The sequence below is a fragment of the Strigops habroptila genome, chromosome 6 (genome assembly GCF_004027225.2).
Source record: "Strigops habroptila isolate Jane chromosome 6, bStrHab1.2.pri, whole genome shotgun sequence".
NCBI lineage: Eukaryota > Metazoa > Chordata > Aves > Psittaciformes > Psittacidae > Strigops > Strigops habroptila.
The window spans coordinates 64,835,135-64,859,641 of record NC_044282.2 but is presented as its reverse complement, the minus strand read 5'-3'; the positions used below and the strand labels follow the sequence as shown (position 1 = coordinate 64,859,641).

Below are 24,507 nucleotides of genomic sequence, written 5' to 3'. Positions count from 1 at the left end.
TTTTTGAATGCATTATGCATGTAAATTCAGAGAAGGGACATTTTGTCATGTTAGAGAGGTCAAGCATTACTGACTGCACAATTAATGTTTTAGGCTTGGGGTCTGGTGTTGGGTTTTTTTGTGATTCTTTTTCCCTTTCTTGTTCATTATCAGATGACGAACAGAGCTGTAGAGGAGATAGGCTCTTTCTCTATCATGTTGTTACCTGTTGGATGCACTACAAATTACTGAGAGTCATGCTGGGTGGAAGCACAGAGATAAAACTGACAGCTGAATACAAGCAGGAGTCAAAAGGTAACGGGTCACAGTAAATACAGACAATCAGAAACAGAAAGAAAGGAGGAAAGCTCATAGACCTTCAGAGGAACTGGCTGATTTAGCTGAAGGCATATTTGCTCGCTTTATGTAGTCATCTTGATCTTCATCTAAGCTGCTCAGAGCATTCAACTGGTTTACAATTTCTGCAAATAGAAGCCAGTCAAGACAAACGTAAGGCAAGGGCATTTAATGAAACAGAAGTGGAACGAACACTGTTATTAGAGAGTGAGGGAGAGAGAAGGCAGAAGAGAAGACATTTATTGTTAATTAAAAGAATACATTTAGAACAAGTCCTTGCAATGATATACCTACAGCAAAGCACCTCTGTAGCTGCTTCAGTCATAGTTTAAGAAGAAACCAGTTAACAGACATAAACAAAACCTTGCCGGATTCCTGGTGTCAGCAACAGTAATTAGTTTTATGAGGATGAGTACGCACATCAGTTCAAAACTTAGATGTACCAGATGTAATTTAAAGACTTTTCCTGCTTGTGAAGAAAACCTGAATGTTAAACCATTGTCAACCAACACAAAACAGCCCCCCAATACATGGCTCTGAACTGCCATGAATTTACTTCCCTCCCAAACCCTTATGGCTACAGAAAACTAACAGATACACATGCATTTTATATATTTTATTTATACATACACTCTGATTATTCAACAATTACAATCAGTCACTATTAAATCTTGACAAGTTGAACTTATCTAATAGTTCTAAAAGATATGATCAGTACCATGCTATGAGAACGCAAATTGAACGTATGTATTGATTGAATTTGCCTCTGTAATGCTATGCCAGTAACATCTTTCTGTTTGGTAAAATCCTATTTCACCTTCTATTCACACTGGAGGAGCCACCCAATATATGGCTCTGAATTGCCATGAATTAATAGTTTTAAAAATGTATGAATTCTAGCCAAGATGTTGATGACTCCATAATTCTGGAAGGAAAGAAACAAACGAAAACCAACCAGGTCTTAGTGGCTTCTGGCCCAAGGGGAAAAATTCCTCTCTGATCCCCCCACTAACAAACAAAACAATGACAAATGCAGGTTTTGCAATGGGGATTGAGCCTGGGGCATCTCTGAAAGACCTCAAGCACAGGTTTCTGTGGCGAGGGGACAGCCTTCCTCATCCTTCCAGCTGACAAACAGGCAGGAGAAATCTGTGATGAGAGATGCTGCTGCTTGTTGAGTATCAGTGCGCCTCTGACAGCTTTTTCCATCTCCCATCTTTTCCCAATGAAATAAACGAATCGTCTTTTGGTGTCACCAGTGAAGTTAAAGCTATGTAGATGCCTTTACTGCACACTTCTCAGCCATTCTTGGATTTCGTTTAAACTTTGATTTCTTGTGAACACAGGAAGTTACTTCTTCATAACACTTTCAGTTTTCTGCTGTTTTGAATTTAACTTTTACTTATATGGCTTTTGTTTGGGAAAGCAAACATTTGTCACTGACTCATACAGTAATCTTTGTTCTATGAACTAATTATAAAGAGCAAGATGTTGGACTGAGGTGAAAACTGAGCAGTATTGTGGACTGTCCCAACTCATGTTGGTGCCCACAGTCACCCAGAACTTCCTAGCAGGGGGCACTCATGCCTTTTCACAGGGCAACACCTTCACAAGCTGACACACTGACATAACTCTTAATTTCAAGCCTTCACAGACATCATAAGGAACCTGAAGCTGAAAGTAGAGTCCAGAACCCGAAAATATTTGAGTCATATTAGAAGTTAAAGAAGTTAAAAAACTTCTTTAACATAAAAGAAGGTAAAAATTTCTTTTCCAAATTTAAACCACTTTGCAAAGATACATCAATCTGCAAATTAACAAGTGGAATGATCTATTCTCCCAATATCTATTGGACATAATCCATGCTGACAATGATGAAGCCACAGCAGAATTCTTCTTAACCACACTTCCTAACTGTTCTTGACCTTAAAGCAAAAATCTGTTTAGATGGGATTACATGTTTATCTATCTACACAGAGTTAATTTCCCTACCTTCACTTCCTTATTTTTAGCTCCAACAAACAAGACTATTGTTTGAAAAATGTGACACCAAAACTGCCCCAAAACTCTTAACTTTTCAGTATAAAATCATATCTACACCTCAGAGATCTGAACAATATAATACTATCTTCAGGGAATTTTTAAGACTCAAGATACATAATGGAAAATACCTTCCTGTACTCAAATAAAATGGAGCTGACCTTATAAAACACTAGTACAAACAAATTACTAGTTCAAAACAGGCTGAGATGCTGACATGATTTATAATTTATTATGCCAGCATGTGAAAAAACCAAAACAATTACAATTCAGTTTTTATTGTCAGAAAATAACAAATTAAGTTCAGAGCTTTAAAAAGAGGGAATTCTTTGATGTGGTCTGAATCACCTGGTCCCATCTGCCAACCTAAACACCCATATGCACTACAATGTTTCTCATTACAATATTAAATGGTTTATGTCATATTTTGGAGTGTGGAAATGGTAGGTTGGAGATTTATATCCTATATTATCTTTTATAAATCTCATTATCTACAAACGTACATTAGCTTGTTCTACAAGCATGTCATATAAATCACTGTTGGGGTTTTTTTTCATTCTCGTTTTTTTTTTTTTTTAAGCAGCTTGCTGCTACTGACAAAGAGTAAATGTATCAGAAGTTTACATGAAGATATGGTTTTGCAAGTGGTAAGAAAAGGTTATGCATACTGCTCTCCAGAAGCCTGCTCTTGAAATACGCTGGGATTCAGACTCCTGCAATAGATAGCACATGGGCACATTGCTCAGCCCATGTGGTGTCCCAGGACAGTCATCGTGCTCCTCTGCAGCTGGAGTAAGAGCCAACTATTAACTTCAGCATGAGGCTCTAAGTATCAATTAAAACATTAAGAGAAGCATTTATTACTACCCTAAGTTTGTGAGTTATGAGCCACATTTCTTCAAGGGGTTGGAATGAGATGATATTAAGGTCCTTTCCAACCCTAAGTATTCTATGATTGTAAGATTCTAAGTATATTGGAATACCTTGTATTCAGCTGGAGACTAACGACAGGATCATAGCATCGCAGAACCAGCTAGGTTGGAAAAGACCTTAAGATCATTAAGTCCAACCGTTAAATACTTCCATGACGTTTAAATTCATCTATATTAATAGCATAGAAACAAAATATTTGAAACATATTTCATGGGTACAAACATCATTTTCAACTTCACGTAAAACAGAACAGTTAGGTGGAGATACAGCTTTTATAGATGAAAAATTTAAACAAGAAATATTGGTAAAGAAGGGGGAAAAGCCTGAGATGGAGGGATATTTTTTTGAATGAAAGTAATGCTTTGAATGGAAAATATCTTTCAGTCTGATCTCAAGGTCAGTTGTACAGCAACAGCTCCTATGTTGACTACACCGAACTCCACAGTGCTTTTGAGGTAGAGCAGTGTTGCGCCACTTATTTCACAGCTGTAGAAACAGAGGCACAGATACTCACCCCAAGTTGGGCAACACATCAAAGAAGAGAAGCAGCATTTCCTAACTCACCTGCACCATCTAGAGCCCCATTCAGCAGGTCTCCCTTGTTCTCCTAGTGGTGGATATATCTGTTCATCTATAAAACTACCTTTGGGCCCAATTAAAAAAATTAACTTTTGTACACTGCAAAATGGAACAGTGTCTGCGATAAAGATTTGCAGCACCTCTGCCAGCTGTGGCTGAGAATGACAACTTGACTTCAGCCAAGTCATCCAATGTTTCTCTGTGAGAAGACCTTAAGCCAAAAGTAAGAAAAAACCCTTCTGCTTTATTACTTGCACTTTATTTTTTCAAAGCTTGTTTACAAATATTAACCATCTAATACTCCCATCATTCCTGTGAAGTAGTTATAGGCACTATCCCCATTTTACAGTTGGGAAAACAGGCACACTGAGGCAAAGTGATTTGCTGCAGGGGACTCTGAGTCAGTGAAGGCATTCTAGCTCGCTCAGTTGCCAACACCCTAACACAGCAACAGATGAGAAAATGTTGGTAGCAGCAAGCTTTCAAAAGGGTTATGTAACTTCCCCAATTAACTTTATAGGATTCTGTGAACACAATTATTTTTGAAATAAATTTTAGAAAGAGTACTTCACTACATCAGTGGTGTTCCTTTTCCTTCTTTCTATATTTCTTCCTATTTTTCTACCATGATTCCTACCTCTTTCTCCCTTGGTTCCTCCGCAATTCTCCTTGTGGCTTACTAGTTTTTCCCATTAATTATATTTATTACAGGAGTCACTTCAACTGCCAATGAAATCAGTCTTGAACACATGTCGAAATAGATCCTTTACATTTTATTTATTGATGTTTACTTACTGCCCTATGTTTTATGTTCTCCCATTTGCTTGGGCAACTATGTGTACTCATTCTCCTTCAACATATACCTCTCATCCCTCTCCTTGTCTAAGATGGGAAAAGTTAGTCAGCCTAACGAAGCAACTCAGCTGTTGTAATCAACACAAGCCGTCCAAGGCTTACCTTTTCCCACCCTTCAGGTTTCCTTAATGACACATCTACAAAAACTTCAACCCAAGCTTGTATCATTAGGAAACAGCATCAGAACAGGCTGAACAATGAGCAGATATAGTGCAGTTCAGAAGTATTTATTGCACCTGCCTTTCAAATAGCTATTGTAATGTTTGCTTAGAACAGATTATTTTGGCCTTTACAGCAGGAGATGGAAAAGCTGAAATGCCTCTAAAACAACTGGAGCTAGGACTTAGTGTTGCATATCAGGCAGTTCACACTTTCCCCATCCATCTCCAAGGAGATTCGCTACATAGCCAAAGGATAGTGAACAGACTAGTCCAATTAAATCAGCTTTTTGCTTGATCAGGAGTTGTTTCTTGGCTTGTTTAGATGCTGAACACTGCAAAAATCAATAAAGTTGAGGAGCAAGATCTGCTGCTTGTCAACTACTGTCCTTTTGCACATGGGTTTTCCATAGTAGTCCTCAGGGCAGTGTCTAGGCATATCTTAATAAAACGCTTCTGCACAATAGTTTATACAGACTTTATGTAGCCTCTCCTTTATGTGCCCTTCTCTTTTCTGTGATTATCAGATGGCCTGGTGAACATGTCAGGTTTTGTTTGGTGTTCTGACCTGCACCTGAATTATTCTGGTTATACTGGGAAAGAAGACAACCTTGAAGAATGATTTCAGTGCGACCAGACTGGCGTATCTCTTGGGCATATCCCTGCCTAATAATACATTATCCCTGTCTCTCAAATATTTCATTCTGGACTTTCTAATCTGCTCTGTGCCAGACATATACAGCATAAGCAGAGATTTGGTCAGGGTACAAAATGTTTAATTGAATATGTAAAGCATGGAGAAAGCACATTTGCATCCTTTCACAACACGAAATATAACTAAGTAATAACTGCTTCAGGCTGAACCTTTCAATTGCAATGAAATCTCGAAAAGAAGCAATGAAAAGTAATGTTTTGTAACACCGAACCGACGTTCCTCTGGACTTTCAAGAACAGATTGGGCAATTCACTTCTGTTTGGGATGTTGTTCCTTACCTTAGAGAAGGATCCTTTCATTTCAACAGACATTTTTAAAGAGCACAGGCAGGCATGAAGGCTGGCACCAGAAGTTAATTTGTCTTTTCCTGATTCTTTCACACTAAGAGTTCCTACAGAACTCATCTGGAGCAGTGCTGCATAATGATCTCCACCAACAATTTAACATCATCACAACCTGATCTGACTTGCATCGATTAGTTCAGCTATCCTGGACACACTAAGCATTTTCATCAGCAATTCAAATGTGGTTATACTATCTCACTTCAAACAACCTTACTGTCAAATTCTGTTAAATTCCTTTAACAGCCTCCTGATTTCATTTCCACAAGACACCCCCAACCAAAAGGCAGAAGTATGCTGCCTGGAATTACCATGTTATTGAGCAGAACCTCAGCACCTACCCATGGCACAACTCATTTCGCAGTTATTCTCACAAACTCTCTTCATTATTTCCCTTCAGCTTATCCTCTTGTCTTCTCGTTCGCTGACTCTTTCCCTCCATCTTTTTACTCCTCTATTCACGCTGGTTCTTTGCTTCCCTAAAATGCTACCTACTTAGTGCATTCTCTCCTAAAACCAGGACGCCCCCTCCCCCTCACAAATCAATGCTGAATCCATAAATATTAAACTTTGTTGAGTTATGGATGGGTCCCTCTTTAATCAAACTATCCTAAATTTTGTTTTGGTTGGGATTTTTTTTTCAAGTTAAATACAAACATAGTATGAAGATAAAATTCATGGAACACAGCTGGCAATTAGCAATTACCATTCCTGTGGCAAAACCAACCTGTAATTTTTGCAGCCTTTTCCTCTTGATTCACTCTGTTTTCTTCATCTTCTTCATTGTCTTCCTCAAAATCATCTAGATTTCCAATATCAGCTTGTTTCATACTCATCAAACTAGCGAGGCTTTGCATATCTTCATCCCTAAACAACAAATTTCAAACCAGGCATTAAAATGCAGCCTGTTAATACCACACCTGATACTACCACACTATTAAAAATCCTTTACGTATTTTTATGCTTTGTTCAGGGAGGTCTCTGATCTCAGATCTGATCTTGAATATAGCAAAAGAACAAAAGAAATACACTCATGTATATTAATTTCCGAAGGGAAAGTTTTCTATTACCAAAATTCTAAAGGGTAAAAAAAGTGCTGCCTTGCATTAGGAGTCAATTTAACGATTGCTGCTTAATTTTAAACCACTCTAGAAATGCTAGGAAATGCTTATCTGGTCTTGTTTGGTTAAAACAAAAATGCTTGGTCAGATCTACTGTCAATATGCTGCATGTGACAACTATCATTACATTCACTCAGAACTCCTGACGCTGCTACAGACGTTAAAATCCCTTTCCTAAACATCTGAATTCATTAAGAAGATAAAAGCCCATTACGTATCAATGGCCAAATTCAATTCTTATTTGACTGTATCACATATATTTATCTTTCACATAACTGTACCTTTCACATCAAATATACATTTGATGAAAAGATGACAGCAGGCAATGATAGAGAAAAATGGATGTTCTACGTTTGCTTCATAAAAAAACCCAAGATTTTTTTAAGTACATGATGTCATTCTTGAAGCAACAGCAGTCTTACCTCTTCTCTTTTTAAAACCATTTGAATATCTATTGGGATTAATCAATTTTATTTTTACAATAATTATGATAATTTTTTACACTAAAACAGACTGGGCATTGCCTGCCTACGGGGCACCTCTGCTGAAAACAGTTTGGGGATTTTGGAGGTGAGCAAGCTTAAGGAGAGCTGGCACCATGTCCTGACAATCATAGAAGGCAAAAGTGTCCTGAGATCCATTAAAACAGGACCACAAGCAGCAGTCTGAGTAATGCCCCTATTTACTTGGAGTTGTTGGATTACATCTAGGGTACTTCATCCAGTGTTGGGTCCCACAGTACAGGAAAGGGTGTTGATAAACCAGAGCAAGGTCAGCACAGGACCATTGAGATGGCTGGGGGCTGAAGCACCTGCCCTACAAAAAGAGGCTCAGGGAAATGGACTTTCTGAGCCTTGAGAAGAGGTGGCTTTAGGAGGACCTAGCAGCAGCCTGACAGCGTTGCTGAGAAGACAGTGGTGCAAGGTGGAAGGATGAGAGACAGTGGACATATATTGAAACCAGAGAGGTTGTGATTTGGTGTGAGAATAAAGCTGGAGCAGTCATCAACAAGCAGTGGGATAGGTTGTCCAGAGAGCTTGTGCAGTCTCCATTCTTGGGGGTTTTCAAGCCCCAGTTGTATAAAGCACAGAGCAAACTCGTCTGATCACACTGCTGATTGCTTTAAGCAGCCTGGAAAGCCATCCATACAACAGTTTTGGGACATATGTATTGCAGTGGGCAATGTCTACAAGCGTATTCAGAACACTGAAAGCTGGAAGTAAACTGTTAGCCTTTTGGAGGGAAAAATAAAAATTAAGGAGAGGTAAAGGAACTACTAGAGCAGTAGTTTCCCCCTCTACCTCTTTTCATTCTGCCATTCTCACATTCCCACATTCTTGAGACGGAAAGAAAAAGCAAACCAGGATGGCGACAAATGATCCATCCTCTAGCTACATGAAGTTGTCATCTGACATCTTGAATCTGACAGAAATTGCACGAAAAGTTATAGGATCTGCAAAAACAATCTGTATCCTCTGCCTTCCAAAGGCTGTTTAAATAAAGGACAGAACCAAGTAGAAGGGGGAGTGGTAGTCAGTGCCTGACTGAACTCTTTTCACAGGTTGTTCTTGTGTTCAACACAAAAATCTTACTTCTGACTCCACCCTCTCTCACCTTACAACCGGCTTTGTCCTTCTTTCATTCTTTGTGAAATATAAATAGATGAAATAGAAATAAGTTTTCCTTCCCACATTTCCCTTGCAGTCTGCTAAGGGTATTGTTGGATGAACACACACATGCACACAAACGAAATCCTGCTGATTTCAGACCTGTAGATATTTTTAAGCTGCTGTTATTTACAATGTCTATAAGGTTAGAGGACAAGCTGTTTGTCTCTGAAGAACACAAGGCTAAAATCAGAGTAAGAAACGGTTTTTACTCAGCTAACAAACTAAGTATGGCAGGAATGATAAGTATGCTGAAGGATACTCTCAAATTCTGCCATTCTATACAGAAAGCTCTTTATCCAAAGAATTCTTTGAAAAGCAACACAAAGCAGGCTATCTGGTTAAAAAAAAAAAAAAACCCACAACAACTTACGTGGCTTTTCCTTCCCTCAGGAAAATACAAGATAAAGAGAACTGTAGTGTGGCTGATACCACTTTCTTGGACAAAGGCTTGAATTTTAACTTGACATCCGTCTGTGTAGGCATGGGGCTTGCATATTGCTTCATGTTGATGCTGCTGGTGGCAAGCGCTTTTCTTCGTCCAGAAGGAGATTCCTGAAAGCAAAGGAATAATAAAACTAATGTAAAAGGCGCTGTTACACTGAAACCTGTGTGTGCACAAGACAAAAAAGTACACTTAAATCTTAAATCTTCATCATTCTTTTTTCAAGTACACAGGCAGCAGGGATTGCTATGGTCCTCTGTAGAGACAGAAACCTGTTTCTTACACTACGTCAGGCACTAATGGTGGGTCTTTCAACGCTTGCTTAGTGCAAGGGAAAAAAAAAGTTATTCGTTATGGTTAGTGGTCTTCCATATGAGATCCTAGGTGTTTAGCAGCTTAAGCTTGTAGTAGCATCCACAGCACACACCCATTTAAGCAAGTGGGAATATATCTCCATTCCTTCTGATAGCAAACTGGACTAGTTTTGTCTAATCTTGGATAGTCCTGGACTAGAACATCCAACCTAGGGAAGACATGGATTTCAATTATGCATATATTTCTTTGTGTAATGGTATGAAGCCATCAAGTTAATATTTTTTAACTACTATCTGTGTTTGATGGTCAAATATAAAGCCTGAGTGTTTTTCAAAGCAATGGTACTTCTCACTAGTGCTGTACATGTACTATCAAGAGTGACAGGTTTCTGAAATTCAGGTTGACAATGCTTGAAAAAATATTGATAAAAATTTTGCAAGGAAAAAGTAAAAAGCAAGAAAATAAAAAGATAAAAGTAAGTTGTATTTCAAAAGCCTAAGATGTATTTCAAGATAAGGGTATTGCTCACAGTTTAACAATTCAGACAAATTAATCTAAAATGCATCCAGGAATCTACTTTCTTCTTTCACCTAATATCAGCAGCAAAGGAATGATTATATATGATAAAGCTCCAGTAACAAAAGTAAAACAAAAAAGCCCTGCTGTTAACTCTTTTGAAAAATGTTCTTACCATAAGACTACATTTTACTGCGGTTGACAATGTGTTCAATAAAGAATACTAATTCAATCAAAACATTCAAGCATCCTTTTTCAAAGTACTTGACATTTCCGCCCAGTAGAATAAGTCAGAATGTAATATGTCATCCCCAAAGAATACCTTGTTTAAAAAACTGGCCTTATCTGTCAGATTATGCACAGCAATATTATACAGAACTATTAGTGCATGTAGATACCTTATGAATGAATTTCAAAAATGCATCAAACACTTGAGAAGGATTTAGGCCCTCTCAGAAGAAATACTTAAGAATATGCAAATACTCTCAACTGAATCAAGTTGAACAGATGCGACTACCACAAACAATACGAGTGCTCTTTCCCCGGCCGCAACTGTCAATCAAAGAGCAAGATTAAGGTCCAAGGTTCTGACAACGTGTAAAATGGAAAGTATGATCAGGGAGTTTCAATTATTACACAGATATGAACAAGAATAATCTGTTATTGTACCATACCTTTAGAATAACTAAACATTACAACTCATTACAGCGAAAGCAAGATACACCACGGCACCTCGTCACAAAGCAACGTCAGAGACATGCCACTTCTTTTTCGCATGTTCTCCAAGTAAGTGTACATAAGCAGTTTGTATATTAAGAGCAATTTGCTTCATAAAGCTAAATTTTCAATACTCATACTATGGTATAAAAATGGTCGTCAAGGTGAACAGAAAGTTTGCATAAGCCTCTTCTAGTTATTTTTTGTTTTTAAAGTATCTTTAGAGAAAACTGGCATATAAAATGTGGTGTGTGAGCATTTATGCAACTGGCATGGTGAAATTGCCAGTGCTAACACATGTGCTTTTCTGCCAAACAGAAGCAACCAGAAATTAAAAAGTAACTTGGAGCCACATGGAGAAGACAAGAAGGCAACTGGTATAAGTTGCACCAGGAGGTTTCATCTCAATAGAAGACAGACATTTTTTATAGCAAGAACAGTCAATCACTGGGACAATCTCCCCAGGGACATGGTAGAGTCCTCATCATGGGAGGTTTACAAGCTGCAACTGGACAGGGTGCTAGGTCATCTCATCTAGGCTCCCTTTCCTATGAAAGTCTGGATGAGGTGATCTTTCCACGTCCCTTCCAACCTGAGCTCTTCTATGATTGTATGATTCTAACTTGGATATGCCCTCACCTGTAGTCAGGCCAAATAAAAACATTCCAATGGTAGGCTATAACGACTAGGAAACGTTTGTCACACTATGGACTTGACTCTTCTTTGAATCAGTTGGGTTGAGCTTATGCTGGCAGACTAAAAAAATTATACCTTAGCTGGTTTTAAAATCTGTATTACAGTATCACAGTTATTCTTATTGAAATTACAGTTAGCAACATAACTCAAAATGCAGGGAAAGACCCTTAATTTTTTCATTATTCCTAAATTATACAATTAGTTTTTCCTTAAAAAGATGTTTTGTGTTGCCTTTTTTTTTTCTTTTTAAGGAAGATGCATGTCCGTTGTCATGTCCTCATTCTCCTTCATGAACTAAAACATCCCCAAAACAATGAATTGTGTCTACACCCAGTGAGAAACAGATCTTAGATGAAACAAATCACGAACGCAGGTACTTGCTTACAGCCTTCCACGTGAATCGCTGATGAGCCATACCATGCCTATATTCTGATGCACTCTTCTCAGTTTGACTATGAAAATCACTTCCCAGCAGCTGTAAAAAAACCCCAATTTAACAAAACAACCCCCAATTTAACAAAGACCTAGATTATTTCCTTGTGTAGCTACCAACGCCTTCTCAGTGGTGGCTCACCTGTTACATACACCGTATGCTACAAGAGCAACATACACACCTTCCACAAGGTCCCTGGAGAAGTATCTATCATAGGGAACACAAATATGCTTCAGGGACTCTGAAAAAAAGGAGGTGTTTTTGGGGCCAGAGCTAATGTCTCGTGTCAGAAACGCACCATCTTATCAGCTAACTCAGATGTATGTTGCCTTTATAGAGGTGATTTTACTAAAAAAGTCAAAGCAAACAAGTTAAGCCAATCCAAAAGTCAGTTCACTGGTGAATCTGAGGTGAAGAGAAAGAACAGAGCATTAAACTTGCAAGCATCTAAAAGCTGGACACGAACATAAAGGCAGGAGAATTTTGGAATTACGTGGAATTACATTTTCAGTTAATATCTATTTATTGTATAAATGATCATCTTGCCATTTGCAGTTTCAGATTATCTGGATCAGAGAGTGAACAAGAGACCTGAATCAGGAAGAGGCAAAGTTCCCCCAGTGAAAATGACTGTCAGCAATTCCTTGTGGTATCTTCTGGGGTTAGCTGGTGTAGAGGAGGAGAGAGACAAGAATGCAGGTAACTCTTGTGCTGGTATGAAGGGAGAAGCCAGCCATGTGCAAGAAGATTCTCCTAGCACTAAATATTCCGCGGTGCTGTGAAGAATAAGACATACTTGGCAATCAAGCTCAGTCAACCTGAGAAAGGAATTAATTTCATAATCTTTTTGCGAGCCAAAGACAGAAGTTGACTTTTCGGGTTCCAACTGCCTATAAAAAAATCCAAATTTGTAAATTAATCACATTAAAACCTCCAAAACAAAACTCAAAAATTAAAAGGCAGTCCCCTGATCTTTAGAGTTTTATTTTCCTTCACATGCGAGCTTAAGTACATCCTCCTACTCTCCCAGAAAATTAAGTGTTAGAAGTGTTGCAATGTTTTCTTATTTTAAGTTTTACAGGCTTGGCCTTACATGGTTTTAGATACATAAAGTAGAGAGGGGAAACTTTTTTGCCCCTGTAAAGGACATTCTCTAGGTGCTTAGGTCCATGATTGATTTCACAATGGAGTATGTTTTGTGACACACAACGAACTTTAAAAAAATGGTTTTTATATGTCAGAAAATGCTAATAAGCACTTCTCACAAGGGTTGTAATGCTTTCTTCAAAAAATTACATTCTTTGTATTATACAATCTGAGTTACCCCAGACCACAGAGACATTTTCTTGCAGAATCATAGATAATTCTTAGATCAGCAGAGACAAATTAATCCAAGAGAAACACCTATGAGTGGGATATACAGGAACAGCTCAGCAGTAGGCTGGAGTGAGTTATTTCAAACAGAAGCACACTTTGGTAAGAATGTAAATAAATAACATCCCTTTAATAATAAAAGTCTGACCTGGTGTTACTTGTGCCTCGTATGAGCACATGGAGTTTTGTGGAAGGTAAAGCAGGAATCCCAATGCAAATATTTTAATTGCTCAACTTCTCTGATTTTGACTACCTAATCAAAGTTTAAAATGCGTAAGGCTCAATTATGCCTCCAGGTCTTTTACATACATGTGACTGCCAGAGTTGCCACATCATGTTTTGTGAAAGGGTGCATGGAAAAGTCAGTTTTGAAGTCACAAGAGGGAAATGATCCATGTGATAATAAGAAAGGTGACAAAATACAACACTTAACTATCAAGATGGAGTTCATTCTGTAGGAAAAGAGTAATTTGGAAACTCTCTGCTTTTCAAGAGAGACAATGCATTAGGCATCACCTGAAACCTATTCCAAAGAGAGACAAAATCAAGTCAATCAGAAGGCACATAGCTGCAAGTAGTGCAGGGCCAGGCCAGGATGAGCCTTCATTACATGGGAGCACCTTGCACTCAGCTCTGCTAAAGCCAGGTGACCTACAGCACATATGCAGACATGCACTGTGAACAGGGATTTAAATAGCTATAGATGGGTTTTCAAGGAGCAGTACCAACACTATTCCTCTACAGCATTTTGTGTTACTTCCACAAGTCCTCGACTACGATCATATAACAAATTTTGGGGGTAGAGAATGGAAAATTAACACCGATCAAGCCACAGTCAGTTCAAATGAAGCCAATGGAGCTGTATTTACTGTAAAAGCTACAGGACCAGATTCACTTACATCACACAAATTTCTGTCTTTCAGTAACGCAACCTGCATCATTCTCTTCCACAATATTCATGATTGAGCAGCATCAGACATCCCAAAAGCTACTATATAGTAAGTGCCACCCTTACGTAAAGTTCTGCCTAGCCTAAAGGATCCACATAGCCCAATCTCTACAAGGAGTCTAATGTGAAGCAATGCTACGAACCACTAGCCTTTTCTAGGAACCATCCTCATCTTTTCCTACTAAATCAGACCTTTGACAGCAAACAGGACTAAAATACTTTGAGGAATGAAGATCAGATAATCTGTACCACAGGTGTAAAACAAACAGCCCATTTTCACTTGGAAGATGATGATCACAGACGACAGACAGTCACATCACACTATTAAACAGTGCTCAGCTCTCCTCCTAATGAAAGATTAACACCTCCATATGAAAGGTCTGGACTCAGACTCTTAATTTAAAGGACACCCAAATAATGCAATAATGCAAATTTCATGCAGCCTTCTTTCCTTAAAAATGCATTTTTAATGACCTTGTGTCCTGTAATTACCAACTGCCTGGTAAGTCTTCTTCAAGGTTAATATAAGAAGTGCAAATAAGTAGGAAACAGCTTTGTATTTTCTGTTAAACTGACTTCACACTTCCAGAGTTACAGAATCAAAACACTGGCCAGGTTTTGTTCACAGGTTATATTCCTCTGAGTTATTTGGGTTGGGGAAAGAGTCCCCCCACAGGAAAAAGCAGAATATATTTTACCCCTCCACACCCGAACTCATCTTGCCTATACAGACCTTTGATCCCTTGCTGTAACAGAGTCTTTAATCCCTGAGATTCAAATGCCCTCCTTTTCATATACGCACATTGAGAAAACACAGTAAAATATTTCCATTCAGCAGAAACTAGATAAAAAAAGTACTGTAGCTCTTATTTAGATACTTAATGGTCCCTCTTTAATAGAAATATATTAAGTAATGTGTAAGGACTGTACAAACATTATCCAAAAAAGAACTAATGGGGAAGATAACAAGTTTCCTAATCGGATATTGTTATTTTGCAAAAGAAATCGTGAGTTTTGACTATCTTCCTCCCAGCAAAGGAAGATGTACAGTGTAATATTTTAGAGGCTGCCTTTTCACATTTTATAAAAGTGAATGCTAAAAAGCCCACAAACATATGCAGATTTTAGAGAGGAGCATTCTGGTGCACACTTGGGCATAAAATAATTGGAAAAAGCAATTCTTATCACTGTAAAAACCCATTGAGAGGAATAAGTTTTGAGGATTTCGCTTTCCTTTTGCTTCAGAATTGAACAGAGAACGTTGTGAAGGAAAGCTGTCCTCTGGCACAAACCCCACCGCCCCGACAGCCACCACACACCGCAGGAGAGGAAATGGGAAAGTTCTCCCTCTCCTGACGCTGGATGCCAGCCCCGGCAGCAGAGTTGCAAGCGCCATCTTGCTTAGATGAAAAGATCACTGCTTCACTGGCAGAGCAAAATGGATCACTACAGAATTTAATTTGTGAGAGTATACAGCAATTAAATGCTAAAATAGACAAGCTACAGGGAGCTCTCTCAACTGGAGAGAGTAAATTAGAAACTATGTCAGTTAAAATAATTTAGACAGTCGGATGGGAGATTTGGGGGACCGAATTGCAGGCAGCACGATCTGTGCTGAAAACTTGTTTAAAAGCAAATAATGGTTCAAGGTATCCAGAACATTATTAGGAATTATGATGCATTTGAATGGAGAATTTAATGTTTAAAAAATCCTGCAAATGCCAGAAAAGTCTGCACTCCAGACGTGATGACTGGGAAGGAAATTAAAAAGTATATAGAAATGTTGGAACAGCTACACTTGAGTATATAAATATATATTTCTGTTGCTCGGGAAGTGACTACTCTTCTTCTCAGAAGCAGAGCCCTTGTGTCAAACTATTCATCATAGTGGTAATATCTTAGGTTTAGGCTAAAAGGGTACTTCAAAAACGCCAACATGATGGTTTTTATAGCACATCTAGATTGATCTAGATAGGCCTGCAATCTAGATAGATTCACCATTACAGTGGAAGCACAACACGTTTCTTAATTAGCACTTAATACTTTCAATAGGCAAAAAGAAAATACAATAGGCTACTACAGCTACAGTCTTCTTATGGTCTGCTTTTAGGACAGCCCATGAGATTTCACTAGCACCCTGAGAGACTGAGGTATGTAGTGAAAGGTTCTTTCTGAGCCAAATTGTACCCATGGGTGTGCTCAAGCAACCTGTTCTAGGTAACAACAAACAGTTCATCTTCACAGGCTAATCCTTTCAACTCACAGACTCTGGAAATCTCTGAAGAGGGAAAGGTTAGAAAGTGAAATGATGCCTATTAAATTGAGGTAACTCATCTATACTACGCAAACAACCACCAAGAAAATCTGGAGGTCCTGTTTTGCTAAAAAGAAACCAAACACAACCCCCGCCCCCCCAAAAAAAAAAAAACCCCAGTTAATCTTTTTCAACAGCTACTGGACAGATGGCAAAAAATGTGCACAACCAAAATTTTAGTTGAGCCAGTTTATTAATAGACCACCTGTATGAGACAGGTATGTCTTTCTAAAGTGGGCTTGGTGCTTCTGAAGGGCAATGGACAAAAGTTTACAGGTGAGCTGAACAACTTTAATAAGCAGCATATAACTATTGGACCCTGAAACACTCAGCCTTGTAAAGGATGTGGGTAACTGCTTTATGTGTCCTTTTAAAAGCCTTCACTGCTTTCTCCTTTGGACTGTTTAGTAAAACAAGAACACTTCCTGAACACTCTCCCACAGAAGGATGCAACGAGATTGATAACTGATGTTGAGAAATATTTGCTCTAGTATTTGTAGCCTTCTTCCTCCTTGCTCTTTCAGATCCCTTCCTCTAGAGATGCTGTGCAAGCATCTCTTTTTCCATTAATGCCAGGTTTAAATTTACTGTTAGATGCCTTTGATCACCTGCTAAACTCTTTGTCCTTATGCTCTATGCAAACATTATTGTAGATTTATAAAGTATGTGAATTTTTGCTTGTGTTTGCAAAGGTACGTCTTAGGCCGTAACGCTCAGGAACCCTGGGATACTTGACTATCCCATATTACTTAGCTACAAAAATCACATCCTTTCCTGCAATGCTGAGCTCATTAATGCCCTAATACTGTCAGGTATTCCGCTTCCCTTTCACAGTCTTTTGCGCTCTCCCCTGGGGATCATTGCACGGCAGGGACTGTCTGTCTTTTCCTTTCCTTTGGGTCCTTTCCTGGACCCAAATGCTACAGCAGCCAGTTACATGACCATCTGCCCTGGGCCTGCTAAGGTGTATGTTGCAGCTGTGTGCAAGTCTGCATGTATTACTACATAAAACACTAGTAAGCAAAAGCCATTGAGATGAAATAATTTTTAGACAGCAAAAACTGTGAGCATAAGTCCTACTGTAATTCCTGGGCAGAATTGTAATTTTGCCATGGATGCGGGACATGAGCTCACAGAAGCTCAGCCAAAGTTGGCAGAGAAACTTGTTATTACCAATTACCAAAATCCTCAAACCCTTGCTCTCAAAGGAGCAGATTTAAAGAAGTCTGGGCTTGAGCTGCTGCTGATACATGGCAGGTGAGGCTGGCTGCAGGGAAAGGCACTGCACACAGGGCTGGCAGTTTGGCAGTAAATAAGTCCTTCATTTTCTGCTGTGTGCTGCTGAGCTGGATCCTTCACAGTGTGCTGTCCGCCTCTGAGAGTGACTTCCACGCTCTGCTTTGGCTGGGGCACTTCCAAACAGCATTCCCCCGGTTCCAGCTTAATTTTCTCCCTGCTTTTGAAGGGTTTATCGTATAACTGTATAGTATTTCTATAGAGTTAGCTTCAGAGCAAAGTAGAAATACAGATAATTTACCTAATGCTAGAAGGCGAGAAACAGCAGATGTTGGTTCCTAAATTTTCAGCTGAAACCGGAATAAGAAACACCCATCATGTGAGACTTCCTCCTTCCTGGGGGGAGGACAGGGGAGCTGACTTGATATCCATGACTTTATTTACTGGTCAGCAACTCCAGTAACTCCACGTTTTTCCACGTATTGACTGAAGGGACTCACAGGTGGTTTTCTGGGTTTTGTTTTTAAATAATGGGCAACGGCTGTTATAAAATCTATATTTAAGCTCACCCACCAGCACCTGGCACTTTAGCTCTATTTCGCCTGGCAGGAAGCCTCCGTTTTTATGATTGACTCTATTGCTCAGTTGCTCTATGCAGAGGTATCCCATGAATGGTGCTACTGAACCTTCAAACAGTTACACGAGAGAGATGCCCAGTCAGTGTTCTCTGACAGAAGATGGTCTTTAGTGGAAAAAGAAATGCTGTTTGTTTGTTTTAAAAAGAGGGTAAGTTACCTATTTATTGTTGGTTTCAGATGTGAAAAGCCCTTCAGCCCTTCTGTTGCTTACAGCTTCTTCCCACTTTCCATTCTAGGCTCTACATTTCCTTACTCTCTCCTGGTGTCACTTCAAGACAAAGACTGAGAATCTTTGACATTAAAAAGGTGGGTTTGAAATAATACCTCAAGGTTAGCAGTGAATATTCAATGAGAGTTCAATTTAATACTAAGAACAGTTATTGAAAAGTCTATAAGCTCTATACATTAGGCTGTACATATGTGCAAGCCTTGTCCTGAGGAAACAGGTGCTGTGCAGAAAGGCACACATGATACAGACCCCAGAATTAACTGCAGATTATTTAAACAGACTTGCAAATGTAAATACATTACTCAGCTCCTTTGTAATCTCCAACAAGGAAGCAAGTTTGAGGTAACTCACTGAAGAAGAAATAAGGTCAAAAGATTAACTGCTCCTGAAAACTTACATACTTTCATTCACCGTTCCAGAAAATATTATATGTTAAGATGGCTTATAACATTGTCTAGACTTAATATTCTAGCATACACAAAACCTGTTTGAATGGATTTTGTAAAATACCAGTGTATCATCAACCAGTTGTTACTATCCGAGGATAAGTTCCTTAGAGTGAATGCACAATATTAAATGACATAAAATTTGCAAGGCTTATGTCACAGAAGAGCTTTAAACAGTGTCAGGAGAAGAAGCTTTTAACAGTGTTGGGACTCCTATATTGTTCCTGCACTGAAAGCTGGCCCTTACCTTAAAAAGCACAGAATGAATGGATGTATGGTTGGTAATTCCTGACGGCTGTGTGCTGAGCGCTGATGCTCACACAGTGACCGTTCTCCTTGTCAGAATCCGAGCCCTTGGCTCAAGTTATTTATCATATTGGTAATATCTTAGGTTGAGGCTAAAAGGCCACTTCAAAAAAACCCAAGCATGATGTTATCTGAAGTGAATGTCTCCCTTATTATTGGAACACAAATCTGCCTCCATTATTAAATTTACGAATGTGCTTCCTTTATTCTCTTCCCTATTGCTCACAACTTCACTTAAAGGATGTGCCAAGGCAACCGAAATACACACCACCAAGAGGATATAACACAGTTGGAAAAGTCTCCCAAACTACAGAGAAATTACTGGACCTGCTGGTGGCTCCTTCCTCTCTCCCTCCTTCCCTCTCACTGTATTTCCCAGCTACCACCCTGGAGGACATGCTGCAAGACCACCATAACTCTTACAGCTCCGTGGCCATGATACTAATCACAAAATTCACTCTGGAAGAGTTGGCTTTTCAAGAAAGCCTCTTCATACAAATATAAGGTTGTCTTGCCCATGCCACTTTATCAATATTTCTTTTACCCAAATCTGCAGCTCACTAGCAGGGACAAAAACTCAGTGAGACAACTTTAACATCCAAATCTACACTAGGTTGTTACCGAAGGGCAGTGCAGTTTGCAAGTGATGGTTCCTGTGTGCAGCACTCCCCCCTACAGAGGAAAAGAAGAAGAAAGAAATATTGAATCTATGGAGGTACCCAATGCTGAACCTCTGACATGCTCTTTGAGTCTGACGTATGCAGGAAGAAGCAGGGGCAAAGGGTAGGTATAGAACTAGGGTAAAAGGCAGACAGCTGAAAATTAAGATCTGTGTGAAGCGAGAATAGGGGCATGCTCACGCCTGCAAGACATCTCAGCTGGCACACCCTATGCACACACACAGAAGTGGGAATAGTGTATGGTGCAGGTGCAGTTACTTGTGTTTTTATATATATATATATATTTATAAACAACATCATCTACATTTTAACAGCAAGGACAAACACAAAGCATTCCAAAATGGAGATCTGTAATAAACATAAACCTCAACTTTTTAAAAGCCCATCCACGCCTCTAAATTTGTTTCAATCAGAGAAACAGCTAAATGGATTTCTTCTAACTTTGCACTTAAAGTAAAATTCACCCCACGACTGACAAGCATAAAAAATTTCAGTCCGATGGGTGATTTCTTTTTTTTTTTTAAAGCTGCAATAGCCTGAAAACAGGGGCTTGTAATGAAGCTGCCCTGTCAGCCAGAACCACACTGTCACTAGAGCAACACAATCATATTGCCTGTGCAAAGAAGCAATGCATTTAACATTTTCTTCACTGTGTATTATCTATTAGCTGAGTTTGTCACAGAGATATGTGGCAGTTCCCTGCAATACTTATGAATATATGGCAAGGCATACAAGAATCCATGCATGTCTGCTTCAGCACAGGTTTGTCTTATTATATTTTAGCAAACAACTTAAAAACCCCCTCCCTTTTCTCTTATCTTAGGTTTCTGTTAAATGCTGTTACTATCAAGAAATAGAAGTCATCCCAGGCAAACATCTCAGATCTCCCCATTGCTATTCACTATTACTAATGCACATTACATGTTCAATCCTCCCTTGCTGCTTCTATGAAAAAGCTCGTCAAAAACAGATTTCATTTTTTTCTGTGTATGCACAAATTAGTTATGGATGATTAACAAAGCATTCATTCTTTTATTTGCTTTGGCTGAGACTTGATCTGTGTTACATTCATGTGAGGAAAGCACTTCATTTTATGTTGATTAAATATGAAACACTGTACTGTTGATAAAAAGAGTTGTGTTCAGGGCTGCATTTTATACTGACAAAAGATGCATGTTCTTGGGCTAATATTTTCTTAAACAAGTTTTTCCAGATTTTTAATTGCAAAAAACTTGATACACCTTTTTTGTTTAATTCTCACCAAGCAAGGGCTTTATGTTGCAAAGCAATCTGCTGCAGTCTTAACAAACAGCAATTATTATTGCATATTTAACGTAATAAAAAGGAATATTAAAATTCTGCCCCAACATTTGGTTTCTTTAAACATAACTTGCATTATAAAACTTATCCAAGAAAGACTGCACAAGTAAGTAGGGCAGGCAGCTAATTATAATTACAGGATTCATCTCCTATTACATGAAAACTATAATGAAAATGAAGAGGTATTGGAAAAGTCTTATGGAAACTTACAGCCAGCTGTAACAGAGTTTGGCCCATTTGGTGTTACTGACTCCAGCTATCACAAGAGAACACGTGTGTAAAAATGTTTGTCTATAAGGCCCATAAATCCTCTATGTCCATTAAACACAGTGATATAGCAACACCAAAAAGGATGCACTTCAGGAAGGTGTTTAAGTGCAAGCCTAACTTTGAGTACATGATCTGCTTGTAATTAAATCAAGTTAAAGAAAGCCATACGATTAAGCACCTTGTTAAATCTGGAAACAAGTTATTAGCCCTTATAAAACAAGTGATTCTATCTCAGAGTTTACTGCACATGGAAACAAACACATACACACGCGCAGAGTATTATGCATACTTTTGCAAGAGGGGATTTATTTTTAGTGTAACTATGCAGCAGTAAGTGCAGCTCTTACTCAGGTTAGGAGGAGGTCTGGCCACAATAACTTGTAAGGCACAGATCTCATCCATGCAACACAGTCTCATTCGTTTCTAAACTTCCAACAAAGATCAATGGGATTGCACCTTAATAAAACCTCCAGTAATGTCTTTATGTCGCAAAAAATAGTCTATGTAGTGTCTTTCTTAAACATCACCAAAAACAAAGCACGAATATTGGGTTTTCATCTTACTACTGAGGAGAGGGAGGCCTACATGAGGCCAGAAACAGCCCAAGTGAAGGGAAACTCAGTGCCAGCTGGGTTTAGAAAGGATGGATAGTGCTTCACACAAAAGAAGGTGATTTCTTGGCTGCCCCTGAAATACCACAGTGCTGCATGGGAGGACAGAAGAAGAGGAGAAGATGCGAAGCTTGGTTTGATCCAAGCAGGTTATGGCATGGTCTCTGAGCAGCAGTCCTCTGCTTCCCATGAAGGGACATGGCTGTTAGCTGATAGTCATTTGAAGCTCTCAAGATCTATCTTGGGGAAGGTCCCTCAGCACTGATACACTGCAGATATGAGGACAAGAAAGGGGCAGCGAAAGCAGCTAGGTCCATCTAGAGCAGCCATGCTGTGGTGCAAGGTGTGAGCTCCTGCAACGCATGAGAAGCATGAGGGTTTCCAAAAACACCCATTTCTTCTCATCACCCTCATCTAGGGGAGAGGCGCAAGATAACAACTCCTACCTGACGCTGCAGCCAATCAGATAGAGCCCGACTCCTAACTCATCTCCTACCCGCATCCCACTTTTACAACCACATGCTTCTGCCTTGCACCAGCCCTGGCACTTTGCTGGCTCTTCTTTCACAACCTAGATCCTCTCACCAAACCAGCAGAGAACTCATCTAGAAAAAAAGCTAACAGAAAAAAACCCACCAGTTTCATTACAGGGAGATGAATGACCTCTCCAAGGCCAGATGAGCATCAGATTCAGTGCACTGAAGGAGCAGCAACACAAAGTGGGGAGCACAGAGGAAGGAGCAAGAAACCACCCATTTTGACAGCAGCAAACAGAATGGTTCAGTCATCCCATGTGGTCGTGTTTTCAGGCAGTATTTTATGAAGATTTACTCTTCCTGCTCCAGCCTGTGTGAATTCAGCTCCCCATCCTTTGCAGATGGGGGGGCCAAAATGAAACAAAGATTTCTTTTTTTTAAGGATCCCCAGAAGTTTGGGGTTTTTCCCTTTGCTTCAGGTCACATAAGAACACACAAAAGGACAAAGCAATAAATGCTCACATGCACTTTCTTGCCTTTATTTCCACTCTCTGGAATGAGGCCAGAAACATCTAAGTAGTGCACTCTGTTCTCTTCCACTCCTTCTCAGAAATTATGGAGTCTTTCTCCTCTGCAGCCAATTTCCTCCTTTTTCTCTGTGTAGGCCCAAGATTCAACTACTACAGAACAATGTTCCCCTGTTTCTCTCTGGGGCTCATTCTCCATGCATCTACACCAGGCTCTCTGAGCCCTCCCAGATCTTTACGGCTTTATGTTTACAGATCCTGGATGAAAACCTGTTCTCTCTGCTCCGATGCTAGGAAAATTCCACTCTCTCCCCATTTTGCATATGAACTCCACTGCACTCGTTTTCTTAAGGTTCAGCGACTCCACGGTCCTAAGGAGCTGCCACTCCTGAGGTTCTTAGTACCTTATTAGCCCAACATAAATACACCTGATGATTCCACAATCGTACAGCTGACTCTGAAAATACAGCACAGAGTCTCCCTAATCTAAGTCTGAAAATTGAAATTGGGCACTGGCAAGGCAAACAGCAGGTATGTCACATTATACAGCTTCCCACTTATTTATAATATCTACATGTATTACCATCAGGCTCGCACAAATTATAATTCACAAAACTAAGTGCTACGAAGGAAGTATCAGTTTAAAATAATCGGTTTCTATACATTCTGCTAAAAGATGTTATTCTCCATGTTTCACCTCCATCAAGAATATTCCTGGAATGTTACAGGCACAAGTACCATCGATATTTCTAAAGCTCCCTTTGAAACAAGTGCACATGTGTACAAAACCCACAGATGTTGCTAATGGTTTATTTATTAACATACCATGTTGCCATCTAAAACAAATACAAGAATAAATTAATAAATACAGAGTCCCTCTAATGAAAATATTTTCTTCTCTAATTCTTAGCTGTGAAGTTAACCTCATTTATGGAATTGAAAAAATCTCAATGTTAATTAATTGAATATTTGATCCATCCATACTTTAAAATATTCCACAATAAAAGTAAATGGGGGGGGGGAAAAACACCCAAACCACAACCAAAACAAAACATAAGCAGACTTAATCTTGTAATTATTGTAACATAAAAACACTTACGAGACATCTGCATTAATTATCAGAAAGTGCTTCAGTCCCAGGTAGTTAGTGATAGCACTCGTATACTATTACAGGGAGCCTGATGTTTTGGCAAAACTAGAGCAGGAAAAAAAATGAAACTAAAAGGCATATTGTACATGTGACCTACAGGACTTGGATTATTAC

General features: G+C 39.1%; 1 protein-coding gene across 16 annotated transcripts in view; it reads right to left on the bottom strand.

Moving 5' to 3' along the window:
- EHBP1 (EH domain binding protein 1) overlaps positions 1–24,507 on the bottom strand; it is a 225,460-nt gene that overhangs the window by 126,264 nt on the left and 74,689 nt on the right. For 11 of the 16 annotated variants that reach the window (XM_030489115.1, XM_030489114.2, XM_030489118.2 and 8 more), the window contains exons 6-8: positions 9,119–9,300; positions 6,685–6,824; positions 357–461 (exon numbers count right to left, since the gene is read on the bottom strand). In XM_030489115.1, coding sequence (XP_030344975.1) covers positions 357–461; positions 6,685–6,824; positions 9,119–9,300 — 427 coding nt within the window. The remainder of the gene's footprint in view (positions 1–356; positions 462–6,684; positions 6,825–9,118; positions 9,301–24,507) is intronic. The other 5 variants (XM_030489130.2, XM_030489124.2, XM_030489126.2 and 2 more) reach the window with 1 other exon arrangement.